The following is a 23,949-nucleotide window of genomic DNA, read 5'->3' as shown; positions in this document are numbered from 1 at the left end:
TACCCCATGTAAGCATCTGGATTGATCTATGATGACTATAAGATGGTTTAAAGCAAGAAGGACGGTATCATCTAATCCCTTTGTACACCGTCTTGAAATTACGACGGATCTATCCAGTCTCTTACTTGCCAAACAAGCATCCTTCCCAATTTGCACTTATCCTTTGACACAACATTGCTGCTATACCTCCGTAAAGCGGATTCTTTTTCAAATGTCAATACTAAAATGCTGTATCCGTGTGATTTTTAAATTCAATTAACCAAAACCAGCTTTTTTTTATATTTAGTCAAGTTTTGACTAAATATTTTAACATCGAGGGGGAATCGAAACGAGGGTCGTGGTGTATGTGTGTGCGTGTGTGCGTGTGTGCGTGCGTGCGTGCGTGTGTGTGTGTAGAGCGATTCAGACTAAACTACTGGACCGATCTTTATGAAATTTGACATGAGAGTTCCTAGGTATGATATCCCCGAACGTTTTTTTCATTTTTTTGATAAATGTCTTTGATGACGCCATATCCGGCTTTTCGTGAAAGTTGAGGCGGCACTGTCACGCCCTCATTTTTCAACCAAATTGGTTGAAATTTTGGTCAAGTAATCTTCGACGAAGCCCGGGGTTCGGTATTGCATTTCAGCTTGGTGGCTTAAAAATTAATTAATGACTTTGGTCATTAAAAATCTGAAAATTGTAAAAAAAAATAAAAATTTATAAAACGATCCAAATTTACGTTCATCTTATTCTCCATCATTTGCTGATTCCAAAAACATATAAATATGTTATATTCGGATTAAAAACAAGCTCTGAAAATTAAATATATAAAAATTATTATCAAAATTAAATTGTCCAAATCAATTTAAAAACACTTTCATCTTATTCCTTGTCGGTTCCTGATTCCAAAAACATATAGATATGATATGTTTGGATTAAAAACACGCTCAGAAAGTTAAAACGAAGAGAGGTACAGAAAAGCATGCTATCCTTCTTAGCGCAACTACTACCCCGCTCTTCTTGTCAATTTCACTGCCTTTGCCATGAGCGGTGGACTGACGATGCTACGAGTATACGGTCTTGCTGAAAAATGGCATTGCGTTCAGTTTCATTCTGTGAGTTCGACAGCTACTTGACTAAATATTGTATTTTCGCCTTACGCGACTTGTTCCTACTTCCCATGTGTGCAAGTTCACGCCTGCTCGTGTGTGTGTGTGTGTGTGTGTGTGTGTGTATGTGTGTGTGTGTGCGTATCTCTCTCTCTCTCACACACACACACACACATATGAACACACACATGAACGTACACGTGAACACACACACACACATGCGCAAAAGATTCTACCTTTTAATAGATATTAAATATCCTGCATATATCCAGAGCGTCGAATTATTGTGGTTTTTTCGTGTTTGAGAAACGCAACATCTTCCTCTTATATCCGACGACAGGTAACGATCATCGCCGTTGACGTAAGCGTTCAACACTTGCCTCACTCTTTCGCTTTTTAGCGGCGTTTTTGTGAGAATGGAATCTTGTGAGAACAGAATGGTGGAACATTACGGGGTGAAAGATTACAATACTTTTCTGACTGGCTAAATTTCTAAGCTTGATCGTCAGGTCGGAGCGGTCTATGAGTGACAAAGGAGAAAATAGCATACCATTTCGTGCGGCGTCTTCCGCTCTCCCGTGTTTTAAAGGAACGGATCGTGACTTGAACCTCCTGTTTGCGAAAATAAAACATACTACATAGGAGCCGGATGGGATAGAATAAGGGGGGATCTATACCCAATTTGGTTATTTAATAATAAACCTGGGTGTTTAAACATTCCATTTATTCCATGAATGCAGTAATGATTTTATATTCTTCCATTCACATCCTGTCACTGAACACGTGGACAGTTCTTAAAAACTCAAATACTCTTTTTGAGCAACATTCGTCTAGCTTTGTTCTCTGTGCTTTGTGCACTCTCACCTTCTGGGCACTTGATGGTAATACCGACCACCGCGGAGGCCCCTCTTAACCTACCCCTCCCCGTTTACATTAACTAGCCATTTTTCACCTGTAGTGTCAAATACGGCAACATTTTTGTTGGTTGTAGTATCTTTTTACCCTGCATATATAACATCAACCCTATAATTATGGTACTCACCAGTTTCACAATCCGCATAACGACAGTCTTGATTGATTATACTACTGTAACCTTTTTCTATACCTGTTAGTATGAGCTTGGAGGGGAAAGAAGTTAATAGAAAACGGGGCTATAAATCAATGAATATATATGGCTAATTACCTGATACAAACAGTCACTATACAAGCAACTACGAGCAGCACGCCAACCGAACTGACCACAGCTACAGCAATGATCCACCATTCAGTTTCCTCTTGCAAGACCTCTGCAGACACAGATGATCCAAGAAAACAAATCACAGTGCGGTGCAATGTGCAAGATCTATGATAAATGTGTTATAAAACAAGTATTTCGAGAGCCCCTCATTCCATGAAATTTTAGGGCGCCTTAAACTCAGTTGTTCAAAGATCGCAACAAAGAACGCCGCTCATTCTCTCACACACACTCTCTCTCTATCTTACACACTCTTTTTACATTAAGTCAAGTTTTGACTAAATGTTTTAACATAGAGGGGGAATCGAGACGAGGGTCGTGGTGTGTGTGTGTGTGTGTGTGTGTGTGTGTGTGTGTGTGTGTGTGTGTGTGTGTGTGTGTGTGTGTGTGTGTGTGTCTGTGTGTGTCTGTGCGTGTGTGTGTGTAGAGCGATTCAGACTAAACTACACAGTACTGGACCGATCTTTATGAAATTTTACATGAGAGTTCCTGGGAATGATATCCCCGGACATTTGTTAAACAAATTTTCGATAAATACCTTTGATGACGTCATATCCGGCTTTTTGTAAAAGTTGAGGCGGCACTGTCACACCCTCATTTTTCAATCAAATTGATTGAAATTTTGGCCAAGCAATCTTCGACGAAGGCCGGACTTCGGTATTGCATTTCAGCTTGGTGGCTTAAAAATTAATGACTGACTTTGGTCATTAAAAATCTGAAAATTGTAAACGATCCAAATTTACGTTCATCTTATTCTTCATCATTTTCTGATTCCAAAAACATATAAATATGTTATATTTGGATTAAAAACAAGCTCTGAAAATTAAAAATATAAAAATTATGATCAAAATTAAATTTTCGAAATTAATTTAAAAACACTTTCATCTTATTCCTTGTCGGTTCCTGATTCCAAAAACATATAGATATGATATGTTTGGATTAAAAACACGCTCAGAAAGTTAAAACGAAGAGAGGTACAGAAAAGCGTGCTATCCTTCTCAGCGCAACTACTAGCCCGCTCTTCTTGTCAATTTCACTGCCTTTGCCACGAGCGGTGGACTGACGATGCTACGAGTATACGGTCTTGCTGAAAAATTGCATTGCGTTCAGTTTCATTCTGTGAGTTCGACAGCTTGACTAAATGTTGTATTTTCGCCTTACGCGACTTGTTTATCTCACACACACACACACACACACACACACACACACACACACACACACACACACACACACACACACACACACGAACAAACAAACAAAACAAACAAACACACACACACAAAATCACACACACACACACACACCCACACACTATATCTCGCTCTCACTCACACACTCTCTATCTCCCTCTCTCTCTCACACACACACACACAAAACACACACTCTCTCTCTCTCTCTCTCTGTCTCTCTCTCTCTCTGTCTCTCTCTCTCTTTCTCTCTCTCTTTGTAATAACTGACCCATGTGACAGCGAGTACCACTGTAACCATCCAGGCAGCCGTTCAGACAGAATCCCGACGCCCTGTCGCACGTGCTGTTGTTCTCGCAGTTGCCACACGCATGGGTGCAGCCTTCCCCGTAGAAATAGTCATCACATTCTGACCAACATAGACATCAATGGCCTTCAATAAAGGTTTTTGGTGAAATCATCTGACCAAGAACGAAAGAATACGTAATCACTGAGTAGTGGTTTATACCTTCTAAGATCGTCTTTCCGTGACAAAAATGGATTCTCTGTTGGACTTTCTGAATTTAGTGCTTCGAAACCTGGCCGTTTTGTACACTTTCCTGATTTTTAGAATGAAAGACGTCCGATTCACAATTGTCGGCTTTCCAAGACACACGCCTTGTATTAGTTAAAATATTGACGTTTGCATACCTGTCAAGCTCTTGTGGACTCTCACCATAAGATTTTGCTCACAAAACCATAACTTTGCACCAAAAAGCATAAGACAACGTGCAAAACTGCAGAAGTCGTTAGATTAATCACGACAAGAACTACATACATGTACACATACACACACAAAAACAAGAAATCAGCCTTATTTCACACATAATTAAAAAAAAACTTTTCTCAGTACTGAACTGCACTGTTTTATGTAATTTTGAAATGCAAAGCATGTTTAAATGTAAATTGTACCGAGAATCACCTAAATTGGGCAAAGACGGCACACGTCCAAACAGACACACATTTACACCCCTCACACAAATGTTACCAGAATGCACAAAAACACCACATGATAGTAAAGGCACAAGACAAGTGTGTTTCAACATTCATTCATTGAGTACAGTGATTCAATCATGAATGGAAACCCCCACCACAATGTGCAAAAGAGAACATTTTAGCCAAACAGAACATGTAAAATACACAAGTTACAAGCCAGAAATTCATGTGTGTCTCAACAATCAAGGACAAAGACCAGATCAACAAAAATATGACATGTAAATGCTTTGAGGTCGCGCACGTTCTAAAAACAAGTCGTATAATTATGATTATGATCGGTTGTGACAAACATCCGGTGCCAACTTTCGCTCTCTACCTCTTCCAAAATGCATCACAACGCCCTTATTTATTTTATTTTATATGGCTTCACACTTGGTACAACGTGAGAAAATACTGTGTAGATACTAGAACAACAAAAATATGACATGTAAATGCTTTAGTTTGAGGTCGCGCGTGTTCTAAAAACAAGTCCGACATGATTGGATGTGACAGAAATCCGGCTCCTTTTGCTTTCGATCGCGAGCTCTTCGAAAATGTATCACAACTCCCTTAGTTTCATTTCTATGGCTTATAACTTCGCACAACGTGAGAAAATACCTTGAAGATATCGAGAACAACAACAATAGTACATGTAACTGCTTTAATTTGAGGTCGCGTGTGGTCAAGCGTGGTCGCACAGTACTCGGTCAGATCGCGCTGACGGTGTGCACATGCACGTACGTTCCTTGTACTTCCGCCGGATCAGTTACCGCGAGATTTTGTAGCTGTTGCTTTGATCTCGGACGAACCTTTGCGATCTTTTTTATTTGACCAAATTGTTTTGTAAAAACCGTAAGATCTTCGGCATACGCCGTAAGACTTGAAAAACATCAAAATTCCGTAAGAATTACGCGAAAAACGTAAGCTTGACAGGTATGCCTCGTTATTAGCCATTGAGTATAACTGTTTCATCATCATTGCTTTGTTGTTGTTCTTTGGCCATTTACGTTGAATGACTTGTTGTACATTGACATTGATAGTTTTATTCTTCTTCATCTTCGTCGTTCGCTAGATAGTTTTATTATAAGAACCTTTTCTAATTCCTATTAACTCGAAGTTCTTTAACTATATTTATACATAAATGCATACTGGAAAGTGGTATGCATTGTTAGAGGATCTTCTAGTAGCAGTGTTTAAATGTCGAAGCTGCTTTTCCCAGTTTTACCTAAGAGACCGACTGTATATTGTGTTATTGTATTTGTCAGACTTGATTGTACCAAGTCCCTACACATGTTGTAATGCGCTTAGAGCCAAATATTTTAGTTTTTTGTAAGGGATAGGCGCAATATAAATACACTCTATTATTATTATTATTATGCGTTTGTGTTTTCAAGTTAGTCTTGTGCAGCGGTAATTCCCCTGGAAGGCAGTATGTAGTTTTGACGTCTGCAGATAACACTAACATGTGTACGCGCGCGCGTGTGTGTGTGTGTGTGTGTGTGTGTGTGTGTGTGTGTGAGTGTGTGTGTGTGTGTGTGTGTGTGTGTGTATGTGAGTGTGTGTGTGCGTATGTGTGTGTGTGTGTTTGTGTATGTGTGTGTGTGTGTATGTGTATGTGTGTGTGTGTGTGTGTGTGTTTGTGTATTTGGATGTGTGTGTGTGTATGTGTGCGTGCGTGCGTGCGTGCGTGCGTGCGCGCACTTGCGTGTGTGTATGTGTGTGTGTGCGTGTTAGTGTGTTAGTGTGTGTGTGTGTGTGTGTGTGTGTGTGTGTGTGTGTGCTGAAAACGAATGCAGAGGTCTTTATGAAACTGTGCACATGAATTCTTCCAGATATCCCCAGTTAACCTTTTTTTTTTAATTAGTTTTTGTGACGTCATATCCGTCCGTGAATAAATTGAGGCTGCACTCTTGCGACCGCAGTTTTGAACAAATGCATTACCATTTACGTCAAACAATTGTTGACATGGTCCGGACTATTGGAATGCATTCAGTTTGGAAGATACTCGAAATTTTGCCTCAATTGAAAATTGAAAAATCAGAAAAAATTCATCTTAGCTTGTCTCAATCAAAAATATTTTTAGACATGATGTGTTTTATTTGAAAATAATCTCAAATTAAAGAAAATCCGGTTTGCACTTCGCATGCTTTTTTACGGCTTTTCGCTTTCTAAGACTTGTTTTAACTTCAACTGACGTTGTGAGCAGCCATCACCATGGTAGCCAGCTTTGCAGCTGTTCTCACAGGTGCCCTTTGCGTGATGACAGCTCTCACCATCCTTGCAATTCCCACAGCGCTTCGAACAGTGAGCTCCAAACTTGCCATCAATGCATTCTGCAAACAAACACAAACTACAGATGTGAAATTGAATGGAGAGTCATTATATTTTTTTAATAGGGTACGGAACGTAAGAAAGATTCAAAAAGAGTGCACTTTCTCCTGTGAGTGTGAGTTACACTTTGTCTACAGCCCCAAGCTCTAAGTCTAACAAGGCGTCTTGAGAGGCTCACGGTCGGCTCACTATTCTTCTTCTTCTTCGTTCATGGGCTGAAATTCAAAGGTTCACTCATGTTTTTGCACAAGTGGGTCTTTACGTGTGAGGGGAGGTTCACTCTCACTCTCACTCTCAAACTCGATCAGACTGGATGGCGGGGTTCATTGTTTTATTATAAACCCCACGTAGAACTAGCACGCAATGACCTGAAAACATAATACAAAGAGTGTATTAAGTTTCAGGAAACAAGTCATGAAAATAGGCAATAAAATCAAAGTAAAGTTGTAAACAACAAGAGCAGAAATATTTACATAATTACTTACAACACCATAAGTACTAGAGCAAAGAGTGACACAACACAACCTACCGCAGTCCTAAAAACAACATGAACAAACCATGACTAGAAAGTAAAATGCAAATTACACAAGTAAGTTCTAGCACAACAGCACACAAGCTTATAGAAAGGCAACGTGTACAGTGCAAACTCTCAATCTCATTCCTCACAACATCACCGACAAGTTACTTTATGCCATGACCACCAAGGGACTGTTGGGTATGGGTTGTACATCAAATACTCTAGCGCCTAATCGGTGAACAATGACCAACCAAACAAACAAGAACAACAACAAATAAACAGGGCAACAAGTAAACAAACAAATAACGTCAAAACAAACAAGTAAACAAACAAACGGACAACTAACAAACAAACAAACAAACAACCAAGCGCGAATGACACAAAAGGATTCTAGTATCAAGAATGCCAAAGACCTACAATATATATATACCAAACTAACAAAAGTCCTGACAGACTATGACGTAATATCTAGACATCCTGACGTAACCTCGGTTATCAGTGAAAGGCAAATACTCCATCATTTCAGTCATCAACAAAACATAGCAGTAATACATTCATTATCAAGTCACAACAAATGGCATAGTAAACAAAACAAGAAAATCATTGTTTACTAACAGTGAACTCAACCCTTCTTTGCCGACATCAAAACAGGTGCACAACGAACCGATCTACATTTGGATCAAAACTTGATCTCTTTACCCTAAATTAACTGAGCGGGCATGTGCCTCTTTTTCGTGGGTCTAGCACAATACTCTGAAATCAAGGCTAAGTCTATCGCAGCGAGCGGTCAGCTGTCAGCGGAGTAGAACGACGAACTGAATACTGATACTAGTAAAAAAGTAAATTTTAAGGGGCCTATTGTCCGTCAGGTCTTAATTGCCTATATTGGACATGAATTGGTTTATACGATTCGAGTTTTTCCGCCCTCGCGGCTTTTGATGTATGCGTGTTTAGGTGGTATCAGCCAACTGCACTTATGGTAGAATGACCAAGATCTTTAACATGCCTGTGGTGACACGGGGGTGGGAGATGGATACCGTCTCTGGGTCTGCACATAAAGTTGACCCGTGTCCGTCCCGGCCCGGATTCGAACCAGCGACCTTTCGATCACAAGTCCAGTGCTCTACCACCTGAGCTACCCGGGCCCCCAAACCATCATCGCTCCGCTATCGCTTTTAAGTCCCTCTGACCGGATGCTCTAGTCCTACGCGAATCTATCAAAACAAGAACTACAGAGTTATCTCCCATATGTTTTTCGCGAGCCGCTGATCTAAATTTGAGATCAGTGTTCTCGAGAGGAAAATGATTGCAGATTGGCCGACTTCGACAGTGATCTCCGTTCTGTTCTTCACAGTTATGATAAAGACATCGTTCTAAGGTCAAAACAAGTCGAAATTTTGGGACTGCTGCCCGAAGGAGACCGTAATATATGGTTGTATCACTGTCAACTCGTTACAGAAAAAATCGTCTGCTCTGGCGAGCCCCGGAACCAAACAGTTGATTATCACGTGACACTTTTGCCATATTTAGAGTTGTTTGCACAGTAAATACATCCGCGAAAAATAGCTCACTTGAAACTGTCTAAAATAAAAATTCCTCTGTAATTTAAAATACTGATACTGACCACGGGATGCTATTTATACTGTCAACGCGGACTGTTCTGGAAGCGGTCTCGAATACTCCCCGAACGGCTGTCTACAACTGTATGCTAGCCAAATTTGTGTTTGTTTAGGATCTTTGACAGCTGATAACTTTACGGAAAATGCATACATTTGAAATCGGTTTGTTGCTATAAAACCAGTGTAAAAAAATACTTTTACATCATGTTATAAAATATGACTTTGGAAGTCCAGATGGCAGATCAAAAGTAATTATGATTAATTACTCAGAATGCATGACCAATTAACGATCGAAACCCAGCAAAATAATGATTGCTAAAATAAACCACTCCCTGTACCAAATACAATTCACTCAACTACAAAATGAACTCCTGAACTTCCCATACATGTGTCATACTTGCGGTAAAATGGAACTTATGACAAGTTATGTGACGTAAAACTTGACAAAGAAACACAGATCATCGAAATGACGCACGTGACGTCACATAGCGAGACACCGGTCAAACTGATGAAAACTTTGCTTTACCTTAATCTAAACATTTATTTATGCACTTTAACTCAAAAAGTATCTCATAGGAATTAGGAATGGAGTGCACTAAGTTAGATTTATGGAAGAGTTACAAATATGGAGATAATAAAGGAATTCCAGACGTCACCTACTTGGCGCTAACACTCAGATAGCGTAGAAGGTTTAGGTCGAAGCTGATCGAACATTAAAGCAATTTAAGGAACAACAGGGCTTTAAAAAGTACTTAAGCACGAACATGCAACAACATAATGTGCTATATCCACTCATTATTGACATCTAAAAGTAATATATAGCCTTAGATTACAGAAACGAGTACGTGCAACTCAATCAATCTAAAAATAGATGTCATGCGGAATAAAACATGGCCGCCGCTAAGATGTAAATTTGCTGTGTAAACTAGAAGTTCGTGTCGTCTGCTAAGGGGCAGAAAGTCTGTTAGGGCACTTGCTATGGGGTAGAAAGTCAGTAAGGGTACTAAAAGTGCACATTGTTACACATGTATAACCGTTTTTACCCATGCCATTCAGACCGCATACGCCGCATTTGGAGGAGGCATGCTAGGTATTTTCATGTTTTATAACAGGATCTTTTCTGTGCGCACTTTGTCTTGTGCTTGCATGTACTAAGGCACTAGCATGTCTGCACATAAGTTGACCTGGGATATCACCCTTTCCCACCAGGCGCGGCCGAGATTCGAACCCGCGACCTTCCGCATAGGAGGCCAGTGTCTTATCCACTGGGCCACTGTTCCCGTCATGCTCACTATTCGGCTAATTTGTTATTATCCCTCAACAAGGTTTCAGCGATCCTGCCAAACCAATGGGTATCGCTAGTGACCGACACAGACTGTATAATCTCTGAGTCCTTATTTCAGAGCCAACGCTAGCACCTTTTAAAGATGCACACATGTATACAACATCAGCTATGCATGGTAAATGCGTGTGACAATTCTGATGGGGAGATTCAGACAAACACACGATTGAAAAGGATTTGACTGTTGGTGTTGAAAATCACACCGTACGGCTCAATAATATCTTATCATTCACTGAAATGCATTGGCTTCATTCCTAGTAGTAAATGAGAATAAAAAGCCTCATCTGTAGCTATGTTTATTAATTTACTAAAAATCCTAAATATATATAATCAAGGGTAAAGGAAGAAAGAGACCAGTTCACAACTCAATCTGTACTCTTTCTCCTACTACACGCACACACACTCACACACGCACACACACTCACACACGCACACACACACACTCACACAAACACACACACACACACACACACACACACACACACACACACACACACACACACACACACACACAGAATGGGTTGTCGACAGAAAGACTCACTTGTCTGACACATTATGTCACGGGTATCGTAGCCATCAGCACAACCCATGCACACGCCCGTCAAAACATTACATGGATTGCCATGTTTGCAGTTACCACATAAAAAGGCACAGTCTTTGCCAAATCTCCCAACCTCGCAACCTGAAATTGCAACAAACAGCAATCAGTAACTGCACATATGCAAAGCTCTTGCTCACAGTTTTGATGTGTATCATCCAATCAGTAATATTTACTCATACACTGATATCTTACATTCATAAGCCCACCCTGCTAAGCCTAAAAACCTATAAAAAATATAAAAAATAAACACAATTACATCATGTACCAGCAATTGTGCTTAAAGGCACACTCAGCCTCCCGTAAACCAAGCTGCTTTTCGTTGAGAGTGAGACACATGATTTTCAAAGAATTTATTTCGTGCAGTCAGAACGGATTTACCATGAGACAAATCGGAAGCCTCGTTTTGGCGCTAGACCTAACTTTTAAAATCTAAATAAAAAAAATTGACAGCTTGACACAAACAATCTTAAATCATAAAAAAGTTCTTTTTTCATCAAGACAAGATCAGTACAATTTGAAAGTTTTAAAAAAAGGGAGCCCGGAAACAGGTCACGCAAGTTCGTGTTTGCCCAAGCAGACGAATTTTCTGCATAGCGCCTGCTTCTTTGAATCCAACCGCCGCCGATAATTCGTGTGACTCGCAGTCGTTTGTTGCATTTTTAGATTCATAGGTACACAATAACGTGCTATTTCAGATACAGCGAGTCACATTGAAATCACAAACTGACGATTAAATTGTGAAAAAAAGGAAAGTGGATCACACGGGTCCACGACATCCTGAACTCAGGTCAAAATGAGTTCAGCTCATTCTATCCCTGACGGGATGCCTTGGTTTTCCTGCCTGGCGAGGAAATCGATTGTTTACATATTTAGATCTTTTCGTAATGTGTTATGGATGTAAGCAGATTTGCGATCGTCGATAATGATTTTTCATGGTGTTGTGTAATTTTTAAATTACAAAGGAATTGATATGTAAGACAGTTTCAAGCGAGCTATTTTTCGCGGCTGTATTTACTGTGCAAACAACTCTAAATATGGCAAAAGTGTCACGTGATAATCAACCGTTTGATTTCCGCGTTCGCTGGAGCAGACGATTTTTTGACAGTGATGCAACCATATAATTATTTCGGTCTCCTTCCGACAGCAGTCCCAAAATGTCGACTTGTTTTGACCTTAGAACGATGTCTTTATCATAACTGTGAAGAACAGAACGGAGATCACTGTCGAAGTCGGCCAATCTGCAATCATTTTCGTCTCGCGAACACTGCTCGTGAACAACCCCCTTACCCTCCACTCCCTTTACCCAGCCCCGACAGCACACATTTCTAATCTGCAAGGCAGAGTACACATTTTATAAAAGGAAGACTACTCCTCTTCAATTATATCCAGAGATCTTCCAGCTGTCTCCACCATAAGCCAAGTGGTCGAGTCTTATACCCCCTTTCCACACAACAGTTCTAGGTCCCGTTCCCGTACTGACCAAGGAACGGTGCGGGCACGGGAGGGATCGGGATAAAACCGCAATGAACGGAACTGCTTTGAACGCTAGGGTCGGTAGGAACGGCTGAGTTTGGGCTGCATGTTCAAATTTTTAGCCGTTCCCCTCCCGATCAGAATGAACGGTAATGGAACCTCAATCCATCGGTAACGGAACGCTTGGATCGTTAAAGAAACTTAAAACAACAGTAACGCAACGGTAGCGCTCTCACACACTGAGTTGTCATACCCGCATTCCACACATGCGTTCTAGGTCCCGTTCCCTTACCAAGGACGGCTGCCACTATGGTCAGACGCTGCTGAAAGATGCCAAAAAACGGCCGTTTGCGCAGCGTTCCATTGTTGTGGAAGAATTCCTTGGTTGGTACGGGAACGGGACAAAGAACGGTTGTGTGGAATGGGGGTATAACGTTTGACACCGATAAACTGAAGAATGAACAGATCTATGAGGTAACTGTCTCAATGGTCCAGGCTCAGGACACAAAGAGTATATATGGCCAGGGGCGATTGTAGCTTCCCTTCTTCGTGTCCGATAGACAAGGACAATAAATAGTAGAGCATAGTGCAATGTCATGTTGGCATCTTCTCCACTGAAAGCTATAACCCAAAGACTGAAGACCAATTGCAAAGTGCTTTACCCCACTTCTGACCCGAATCACCCCCCTCCTGCTAGGTACACGTGCACTCAAGTTAACCTCTGCTTTGACCTGTGTGCCAGGAGTCGGATGAGAGAGAGAGAGAGAGAGAAAGAGAGAGAGAGAGAGAGCGAGAGCGAGAGACACACACACACATAGACAGAGACAGACATAGAAAGACAGAAGCGGAGAGACTCAGAGGGAGACACAGACAAAGACATACATACAGAGAGAGAGAGAGAGAGAGAGAGAAAAAAAAACTGTAACTGATCTCGTGAGAACGGTTACAAAACGAGACATGTCACCTCTCCGAATGCATTCCAATAGATCACCGCTCCTGCGGCCATCAATAAATGTTATTTGTATTTTTGACCAAAATATGTCATTCGATGCTGATCTCGACAGTTATTGTTCAACTGCACCACCAACGCAGTCTCCTGGAAGAATGGCTGCAGAGACCTGTGTCAAATGTCATACAGTGAAACCCCCTTATTAAGACTTCCAAAAGTCTGAGATAGTTAGGTCTTAAAAAGGAGGGAGTCTTAAATGGGGGTAAATTTACAGAGGTAAATCACTGTGCGCGTTATAAATTCTCGTATTATTATTATTATTATTATTATTATTATTATTATTATTATTACTAGCACTGTTTTTTGGTCAAAAATGCAAATAACATATACTCTCAAGAACTGTTTCGGATTAGAAGGCAGCTAGCAAGGGTAAAAAAAAAACCATCTATTGGAGTGGGGGAAAAGAACATACAATTTCAGATTAACTCACTCTTATTGCAGTAAAGTCCTGAGTAACCTTTGACACAACCACTGCGACACACCCCTGTCTCTGGGTCGCAGTCGTCACGGTCACACTTTTCACAAGTCTGCGAACAACCGCTGCCGTACTTGCCAATGTCACACTCTGCACAGAAAACAAGAGTTTGCTAACTTCGGGTAAACAATTGTTCCACTCGGGCTTGAAGTGCGATTCAATACGTACGGAACGTAAGAAAGATTCAAAAAGAGTGCACTTTCTCCTGTGAGTGTGAGTTACACTTTGTCTACAGCCCCAAGCTCTAAGTCTAACAAGGCGTCTTGAGAGGCTCACGGTCGGCTCACTATTCTTCTTCTTCGTTCATGGGCTGAAATTCAAAGGTTCACTCATGTTTTTGCACAAGTGGGTCTTTACGTGTGTGGGGAGGTTCACTCTCACTCTCACTCTCACTCTCAAACTCGATCAGACTGGATGGCGGGGTTCATTGTTTTATTACAAACCCCACGTGGAACTAGCACGCAATGACCTGAAAACATAATACAAAAGTTGTATTTAAGTTTCAGGAACCAACAAGTCATGAAAATAGGCATAAAATCAAAGTAATGTTATAAACAACAAGAGCAGAAGTATTTACATAATTACTTACAACACCATAAGTACTAGAGCAAAGAGTGACACAACACAACATACCGCAGTCCTAAAAACAACATGAACAAACCATGACTAGAAAGTCAAATGCAAATTACACAAGTAAGTTCAAGTCGCTATCAGAGTTTCTAGCACAACAGCACACAAGCTTATAGAAAGGCAACGTGTACAGTGCAAACTCTCAATCTCATTCCTCACAACATCACCGACAAGTTATTTTATGCCAGGACCACCAAGGGACTGTTGGGTATGGGTTGTACATTAAATACTCTAGCGCCTAATCGGTGAACAAACAATGACCAACCAAACAAACAAGAACAACAAAAAATAAACAGTGCAACAAGTAAACATACAAATAACGTCAAAACAAACAAGTAAACAAACAAACGGACAACTAACAAACAAACAAACAAACAACCAAGCGCGAATGACACAAAAGGATTCTAGTATCAAGAATGCCAAAGACCTACAATATATATATATACCAAACTAACAAAAGTCCTGACAGACTATGACGTAATATCTAGACATCCTGACGTAACCTCGGTTATCAGTGAAAGGCAAATACTCCATCATTTCAGTCATCAACAAAACATAGCAGTAATACATTCATTATCAAGTCACAACAAATGGCATAGTAAAAAAAAAATTGTTTACTAACAGTGAACTCAACCCTTCTTTGCCGACATCAAAACAGGTGCACAACGAACCGATCTACATTTGGATCAAAACTTGATCTCTTTACCCTAAATTAACTGAGCGGGCATGTGCCTCTTTTTCCTGGGTCTAGCACAATACTCTGAAATCAAGGCTAAGTCTATCGCAGCGAGCGGTCAGCTGTCAGCGGAGTAGAACGACGAACTGAATACTGATACTAGTAAAAAAAAGAGTAAATTTTGAGGAGCTTATTGTCCGTCAGGTCTTAATTGCCTATATTGGACATGAATTGGTTTATACGATTCGAGTTTTTACGCCCTCACGGCTTTTGATGTATGCGTGTTTAGGTGGTATCAGCCATCTGCACTTATGGTAGAATGACCAAGATCTTTAACGTGCCATTGTGGTGACACGGGGGTGGGAGATGGATACCGTCTCTTGGTCTGCACATAAAGTTGACCCGTGTCCGTCCCGGCCCGGATTCGAACCAGCGACCTTTCGATCACAAGTCCAGTGTTCTACCACCTGAGCTACCCGGGCCCCCAAACCATCATCGCTCCACGCTATCGCTTTTAAGTCCCTCTGACCGGATGCTCTAGTCCTACGCGAATCTATCAAAACAAGAACTACAGAGTTATCTCCCATATGTTTTTCGCGAGCCGCTGATCTAAATTTGAGATCAGTGTTCGCGAGAGGAAAATGATTGCAGATTGGCCGACTTCGACAGTGATCTCCGTTCTGTTCTTCACAGTTATGATAAAGACATCGTTCTAAGGTCAAAACAAGTCGAAATTTTGGGACTGCTGCCCGAAGGAGACCGTAATATATGGTTGTATCACTGTCAACTCGTTACAGAAAAAATCGTCTGCTCCAGCGAGCCCCGGAACCAAACGGTTGATTATCACGTGACACTTTTGCCATATTTAGAGTTGTTTGCACAGTAAATACATCCGCGAAAAATAGCTCGCTTGAAACTGTCTAAAATAAAAATTCCTCTGTAATTTAAAATACTGATACTGACCACGGGATGCTATTTATACTGCTGACGCGGACTGTTCTGGAAGCGGTCCTCGATACTCCCCCGAACGGCTGTCTACAACCGTATGCTAGCCAAATTTGTGTTGTTTTAGGATCTTTGACAGCTGATAACTTTACGAAAAATGCATACATGTGAAATTGGTTTGTTGCTATAAAACCAGTGTAAAAAAATACTTTTACATCATGTTATAAAATATGACTTTGGAAGTCCAGATGGCAGATCAAAAGTAATTATGATTAATTACTCAGAATGCATGACCAATTAACGATCGAAACCCAGCAAAATAATGATTGCTAAAATAAACCATCTTCCTGCACTAAATACAATCCACTAGATTGCAAAACGAACTCCTGAACTTCCCATACATGTGACATACTTGCGGTAAAATGGAACTTATGACAAGTTATGTGACGTAAAACTTGACAAAGAAACACAGATCATCGAAATGACGCACGTGACGTCACATAGCGAGACACCGGTCAAACTGATGAAAACTTTGCTTTACCTTAATCTAAACATTTATTTATGCACTTTAACTCAAACAGTGACTCAAAGGAATTAGAAATGGAGTGCACTAAGTTTGATTTATGAAAAGGTTGCAAATGTGGAGATAATAGGGGAATTCCAGACGTCACCTACTGGGCGCAAAAATTCAGATCGCGTGGCACGTTTGGGTCGAAGATGATCGAACATTAATGCAATTGAAGGAACAACAGGACCCAAGAAAGTACATAAGCACAACCATACAGCAACATAATGTAAAAGTAATATATAAGCTTAGATTACATAAACTAGTACGTGCAACTCAATCAATCTAAAAATAGATGTCATGCGGAATAAAACATGGCCGCCGCTAAGATGTAAATTTGCTGTGTAAACTAGAAGTACGTGTCGTCTGCTATGGGGCAGAAAGTCTGTTAGGGCACTTGCTATGGGGTAGAAAGTCTGTAAGGGTACTAAAAGTGCACATTGTTACACGTGTATAACCGTTTTTACCCATGCCATTCAGACCTCATACGCCGCATTTGGAGGAGGCATGCTGGGTATTTTCATGTTTTATAACAGGATCTTTTCTATGCGCACTTTGTCTTGTGCTTGCATGTACTAAGGCACTAGCAGGTCTGCACATAAGTTGACCTGGGATATCACCCTTTCCCACCAGGCGCGGCCGAGATTCGAAGCCGCGACCTTGCGCATAGGAGGCCAGTGTCTTATCCACTAGGTCACTGTTCCCGTCATGCTCACTATTCGGCTAATTTGTTATTATCCCTCAACAAGGTTTCAGCGATCCTGCCAAACCAATGGGTATCGCTAGTGACCGACACAGACTGTATAATCTCTGAGTCTTTATTTCAGAGCCAACGCTAGCACCTTTTAAAGATGCACACATGTATACAACATCAGCTATTTTTGGTAAATGCGTGTGACAATTCTGATGGGGAGATTCAGACAAACACACGATTGGAAAGGATTTGACTGTTGGTGTTGAAAATCACACCGTACGGCTCAATAATATCTTATCATTCACTGAAATGCATTGGCTTCATTCCTAGTAGTAAATGAGAATAAAAAGCCTCATCTGTAGCTATGTTTATTAATTTACTAAAAATCCTAAATATATAATCAAGGGTAAAGGAAGAAAGAGACCAGTTCACAACTGAATCTGTACTCTTTTTCCTACTACACGCACACACACTCACACACGCACACACACTCACACACGAACACACACACACTCACACAAACACACACACACACACACACACACACACACACACACACACACACACACAGAATGGGTTGTCGACAGAAAGACTCACTTGTCTGACACATTATGTCACGGGTATCGTAGCCATCAGCACAACCCATGCACACGCCCGTCAAAACATTACATGGATTGCCATGTTTGCAGTTACCACATAAAAAGGCACAGTCTTTGCCAAATCTCCCAACCTCGCAACCTGAAATTGCAACAAACAGCAATCAGTAACTGCACATATGCAAAGCTCTTGCTCACAGTTTTGATGTGTATCATCCAATCAGTAATATTTACTCATACACTGATATCTTACATTCATAAGCCCACCCTGCTAAGCCTAAAAACCTATAAAAAATATAAAAAAATAAACACAATTACATCATGTACCAGCAATTGTGCTTAAAGGCACACTCAGCCTCCCGTAAACCAAGCTGCTTTTCGTTGAGAGTGAGACACATGATTTTCAAAGAATTTATTTCGTGCAGTCAGAACGGATTTACCATGAGACAAATCGGAAGCCTCGTTTTGGCACTAGACCTAACTTTTAAAATCTAAATTAAAAAAATTGACAGCTTGACACAAACAATCTTAAATCATAAAAGAGTTCTTTTTTCATCAAGACAAGATCAGTACAATTTCACATTATCTTAATCGGAAAGATGTGCGTTAGTATATATAAAAAAACAAATTCGTTTTTACCGTTGGAAAGTATTTTTGATAGGCAGTTACAGATAAGAAGCATTTTTGTGTGAGTGTTCGAAGAACAAAACGTTAAAGAAAAGTTAGCTTGTTGTAATCGATAAGTTGTATTTAATTCATTGTATGATATATTGTTAATTGTTGTATTTAACTCATTGTATGAGATAGTGTTAATTGTTGTTATTTATTTGAATAAAATTGTTTGAAAAAAAATTTAAAAAAATAAAAAAAAAAGATCAGTACAATTTGAAAGTTTTAAAAAAAGGGAGCCCGGAAACAGGTCACGCAAGTTCGTGTTTGCCCAAGCAGACGAATTTTCTGCATAGCGCCTGCTTCTTTGAATCCAACCGCCGCCGATAATTCGTGTGACTCGCAGTCGTTTGTTGCATTTTTAGATTCATAGGTACACAATAACGTGCTATTTCAGATACAGCGAGTCACATTGAAATCACAAACTGACGATTAAATTGTGAAAAAAAGGAAAGTGGATCACACGGGTCCACGACATCCTGAACTCAGGTCAAAATGAGTTCAGCTCATTCTATCCCTGGGCCTTGGTTTTCCTGCCTGGCGAGGAAATCGATTTTTTACATAATTATTTAGATATTTTCGTAATGTGTTATGGATATAAGCAGATTCGCGATCGTCGATAATGATTTTTCATGGTGTTGTGTAATTTTTAAATTACACAGGAATTGATATGTAAGACAGTTTGAAGCGAGCTATTTTTCGCGGCTGTATTTACTGTGCAAACAACTCTAAATATGGCAAAAGTGTCACGTGATAATCAACCGTTTGGTTTCCGCGCTCGCTGGAGCAGACGATTTTTTGACAGTGATACAACCATATATTACGGTCTCCTTCCGGCAGCAGTCCCACAATTTCGACTTGTTTTGACCTTAGAACGATGTCTGTATCATAACTGTGAAGAACAGAACGAAGATCACTGTCGAAGTCGGCCAATCTGCAATCATTTTCGTCTCGCGAACACTGCTCGTGAACCCTCCACTCCCTTTACCCAGCCCCGACAGCACAAATTTGTAATCTGCAAGGCAGAGTACACATTTTCTAAAAGGAAGACTACGCCTCTTCAATTATATCCAGAGATCTTCCAGCTGTCTCCACCATAAGCCAAGTGGTCGAGTCTTATATCCCCTTTCCACACAACCGTTCTTGGTCCCGTTCCCGTACCGACCAAGGAGCGGTGCGGGCACGGGAGGGATCGGGTGAGAACCGCAAAGAACGTAACTGATCGTTTAACGGAACTGCTTTGAACGGTAGGGTTGGTAGGGACGTTTGGACTGCATGTTTAAATTTGTAGACGTTCCCCTCCCGATCAGAATGAACGGTAATGGAACCTCAACCCATCGGTAACGGAACGCTTGGATCGTTAAAGGAACTTAAAACAACAGTAACGCAACGGTAGCGCTCTCACACACTGAGTTGTCATACCCGCATTCCACATATCCGTTCTAGGTCCCGTTCCCTTACCGACAAGGACGGCTGCCACTATGGTCAGACGCTGCTGAAAGATGCCAAACAAGTCGCGTAAGGCGAAAATACAATATTTAGTCAAGTAGCTGCCATTTTTCAGCAAGACCGAATACTCGTAGCATCGTCAGTCCACCGCTCATGGCAAAGGCAGTGAAATTGACAAGAAGAGCGGGGTAGTAGTTGCGCTAAGAAGGATAGCACGCTTTTCTGTACCTCTCTTTGTTTTAACTTTCTGAGCGTGTTTTTAATCCAAACATATCATATCTATATGTTTTTGGAATCAGGAACCGACAAGGAATAAGATGAAAGTGTTTTTAAATTGATTTGGACAATTTAATTTTGATAATAATTTTTATATATTTAATTTTCAGAGCTTGTTTTTAATCCGAATATAACATATTTATATGTTTTTGGAATCAGAAAATGATGGAGAATAAGATAAACGTAAATTTGGATCGTTTTATAAATTTTTATTTTTTTTTACAATTTTCAGATTTTTAATGACCAAAGTCATTAATTAATTTTTAAGCCACCAAGCTGAAATGCAATACCGAAGTCCAGGCTTCGTCGAAGATTACTTGACCAAAATTTCAACCAATTTGGTTGAAAAATGAGGGCGTGACAGTGCCGCCTCAACTTTCACGAAAAGGCGGATATGACGTCATCAAAGACATTTATCAAAAAAATGAAAAAAACGTTCGGGGATTTCATACCCAGGAACTCTCATGTCAAATTTCATAAAGATCGGTCCAGTAGTTTAGTCTGAATCGCTCTACACACACACACACACACACACACACACACACACACACGCACATACACCACGACCCTCGTTTCGATTCCCCCTCGATGTTAAAATATTTAGTCAAAACTTGACTAAATATAAAAACGGCCGTTTGCGCAGCGTTCCATTGTTGTGGCAGCCGTCCTTGGTCGGTACGGGAACGGGACCTAGAACGGTTGTGTGGAATGTGGGTATAACTTTTGACACCGACAAACTGAAGAATGAACAGATCTATGAGGTAACCGTCTCAATGGGTCCAGGCTCAGGAAACAAAGAGTATATATGGCCTGGGGCGATTGTAGCTTCCCTTCTTCGTGTCCGATAGACAAGGACAATAAATAGTAGAGCATAGTGCAATTTCATGTTGGCATCTTCTCCACTGAAAGCTATAACCCAAAGACTGAAGACCAAAGTGCTTTACCCCACTTCTGACCCGAATCACCCCCCTCCTGCTAGGTACACGTGCACTCAAGTTAACCTCTGCTTTGACCTGTGTGCCAGGAGTCGGATGAGAGAGAGAGAGAGAGAGAGAGAGAGAGAGAGAGAGAGAGCGAGAGCGAGAGAGAGAGACACACACACACATAGACAGAGACAGACATAGAAAGACAGAAGCGGAGAGACTCAGAGGGAGACACAGACAAAGACATACATACACAGAGAGAGAGAGAGAGAGAGAGAGAGAGATAAAAACTGTAACTGATCTCGTGAGAACGGTAACAAAACGAGACATGTCACCTCTATTCCAATAGATGACCGCTCCTGAGGCCATAAATAAATGTTATTTGTATTTTTGACCAAAATATGTCATTCGATGCAGATCTCGACAGTTATTGTTCAACTGCACCACCAACGCAGTCTCCTGGAAGAATGGCTGCAGAGACCTGTGTCAAATGTCATACAGTGAAACCCCCTTATTAAGACTTCCAAAAGTCTGAGATAGTTAGGTCTTAAAAAGGAGGGAGTCTTAAATGGGGGTAAATTTACAGAGGTAAATCACTGTGCGCGTTATAAATTCTCGTATTATTATTATTATTATTATTATTATTACTAGCACTGTTTTTTGGTCAAAAATGCAAATAACATATACTCTCAAGAACTGTTTCGGATTAGAAGGCAGCTAGCAAGGGTAAAAAAAAACCCATCTATTGGAGTGGGGGAAAAGAACATACAATTTCAGATTAACTCACTCTTATTGCAGTAAAGTCCTGAGTAACCTTTGACACAACCACTGCGACACACCCCTGTCTCTGGGTCGCAGTCGTCACGGTCACACTTTTCACAAGTCTGCGAACAACCGCTGCCGTACTTGCCAATGTCACACTCTGCACAGAAAACAAGAGTTTGCTAACTTCGGGTAAACAATTGTTCCACTCGGGCTTGAAGTGCGATTCAATACGTACGGAACGTAAGAAAGATTCAAAAAGAGTGCACTTTCTCCTGTGAGTGTGAGTTACACTTTGTCTACAGCCCCAAGCTCTAAGTCTAACAAGGCGTCTTGAGAGGCTCACGGTCGGCTCACTATTCTTCTTCTTCGTTCATGGGCTGAAATTCAAAGGTTCACTCATGTTTTTGCACAAGTGGGTCTTTACGTGTGTGGGGAGGTTCACTCTCACTCTCACTCTCAAACTCGATCAGACTGGATGGCGTGGTTCATTGTTTTATTACAAACCCCACGTGGAACTAGCACGCAATGACCTGAAAACATAATACAAAAGTTGTATTTAAGTTTCAGGAACCAACAAGTCATGAAAATAGGCATAAAATCAAAGTAAAGTTGTAAACAACAAGAGCAGAAATATTTACATAATTACTTACAACACCATAAGTACTAGAGCAAAGAGTGACACAACACAACATACCGCAGTCCTAAAAACAACATGAACAAACCATGACTAGAAAGTAAAATGCAAATTACACAAGTAAGTTCAAGTCGCTATCAGAGTTTCTAGCACAACAGCACACAAGCTTATAGAAAGGCAACGTATACAGTGCAAACTCTCAATCTCATTCCTCACAACATCACCGACAAGTTATTTTATGCCAGGACCACCAAGGGACTGTTGGGTATGGGTTGTACATTAAATACTCTAGCGCCTAATCGGTGAACAATGACCAACCAAACAAACAAGAACAACAACAAATAAACAGTGCAACAAGTAAACATACAGATAACGACAAAACAAACAAGTAAACAAACAAACGGACAACTAACAAACAAACAAACAACCAAGCGCGAATGACACAAAAGGATTCTAGTATCAAGAATGCCAAAGACCTACAATATATATATATACCAAACTAACAAAAGTCCTGACAGACTATGACGTAATATCTAGACATCCTGACGTAACCTCGGTTATCAGTGAAAGGCAAATACTCCATCATTTCAGTCATCAACAAAACATAGCAGTAATACATTCATTATCAAGTCACAACAAATGGCATAGTAAAAAAAAATTGTTTACTAACAGTGAACTCAACCCTTCTTTGCCGACATCAAAACAGGTGCACAACGAACCGATCTACATTTGGATCAAAACTTGATCTCTTTACCCTAAATTAACTGAGCGGGCATGTGCCTCTTTGTCCTGGGTCTAGCACAATACTCTGAAATCAAGGCTATAAGTCTATCGCAGCGAGCGGTCAGCTGTCAGCGGAGTAGAACGACGAACTGAATACTGATACTAGTAAAAAAAAAAAAAGTAAATTTTGAGGAGCTTATTGTCCGTCAGGTCTTAATTGCCTATATTGGACATGAATTGGTTTATACGATTGAGTTTTTACGCCCTCACGGGTTTTGATGTATGTGTGTTTAGGTGGTCTCAGCCATCTGCACTTATGGTAGAATGACCAAGATCTTTAACGTGCCATTGTGGTGACACGGGGGTGGGAGATGGATACCGTCTCTTGGTCTGCACATAAAGTTGACCCGTGTCCGTCCCGGCCCGGATTCGAACCAGCGACCTTTCGATCACAAGTCCAGTGACAGTGTTCTACCACCTGAGCTACCCAGGCCCCCAAAACAATCAT

General features: G+C 40.7%; 1 protein-coding gene across 2 annotated transcripts in view; it reads right to left on the bottom strand.

The window, feature by feature from the left end:
* LOC138966429 (multiple epidermal growth factor-like domains protein 10) overlaps window positions 1–23,949 on the bottom strand; it is a 73,334-nt gene that overhangs the window by 5,986 nt on the left and 43,399 nt on the right. Inside the window, exons 12-19 of one of the 2 annotated variants that reach the window (XM_070338665.1) lie at window positions 22,107–22,241; window positions 18,004–18,144; window positions 13,852–13,986; window positions 10,880–11,020; window positions 6,725–6,862; window positions 3,787–3,924; window positions 2,278–2,380; window positions 1,645–1,706 (exon numbers count right to left, since the gene is read on the bottom strand). In XM_070338665.1, coding sequence (XP_070194766.1) covers window positions 1,645–1,706; window positions 2,278–2,380; window positions 3,787–3,924; window positions 6,725–6,862; window positions 10,880–11,020; window positions 13,852–13,986; window positions 18,004–18,144; window positions 22,107–22,241 — 993 coding nt within the window. The remainder of the gene's footprint in view (window positions 1–1,644; window positions 1,707–2,277; window positions 2,381–3,786; window positions 3,925–6,724; window positions 6,863–10,879; window positions 11,021–13,851; window positions 13,987–18,003; window positions 18,145–22,106; window positions 22,242–23,949) is intronic. The other variant, XM_070338666.1, reaches the window with a different exon arrangement.

Source organism: Littorina saxatilis, linkage group LG5 (genome assembly GCF_037325665.1).
Source record: "Littorina saxatilis isolate snail1 linkage group LG5, US_GU_Lsax_2.0, whole genome shotgun sequence".
In the NCBI taxonomy this organism is placed as follows: domain Eukaryota; kingdom Metazoa; phylum Mollusca; class Gastropoda; order Littorinimorpha; family Littorinidae; genus Littorina; species Littorina saxatilis.
This window is presented reverse-complemented; position numbering and strand designations above follow the sequence as displayed.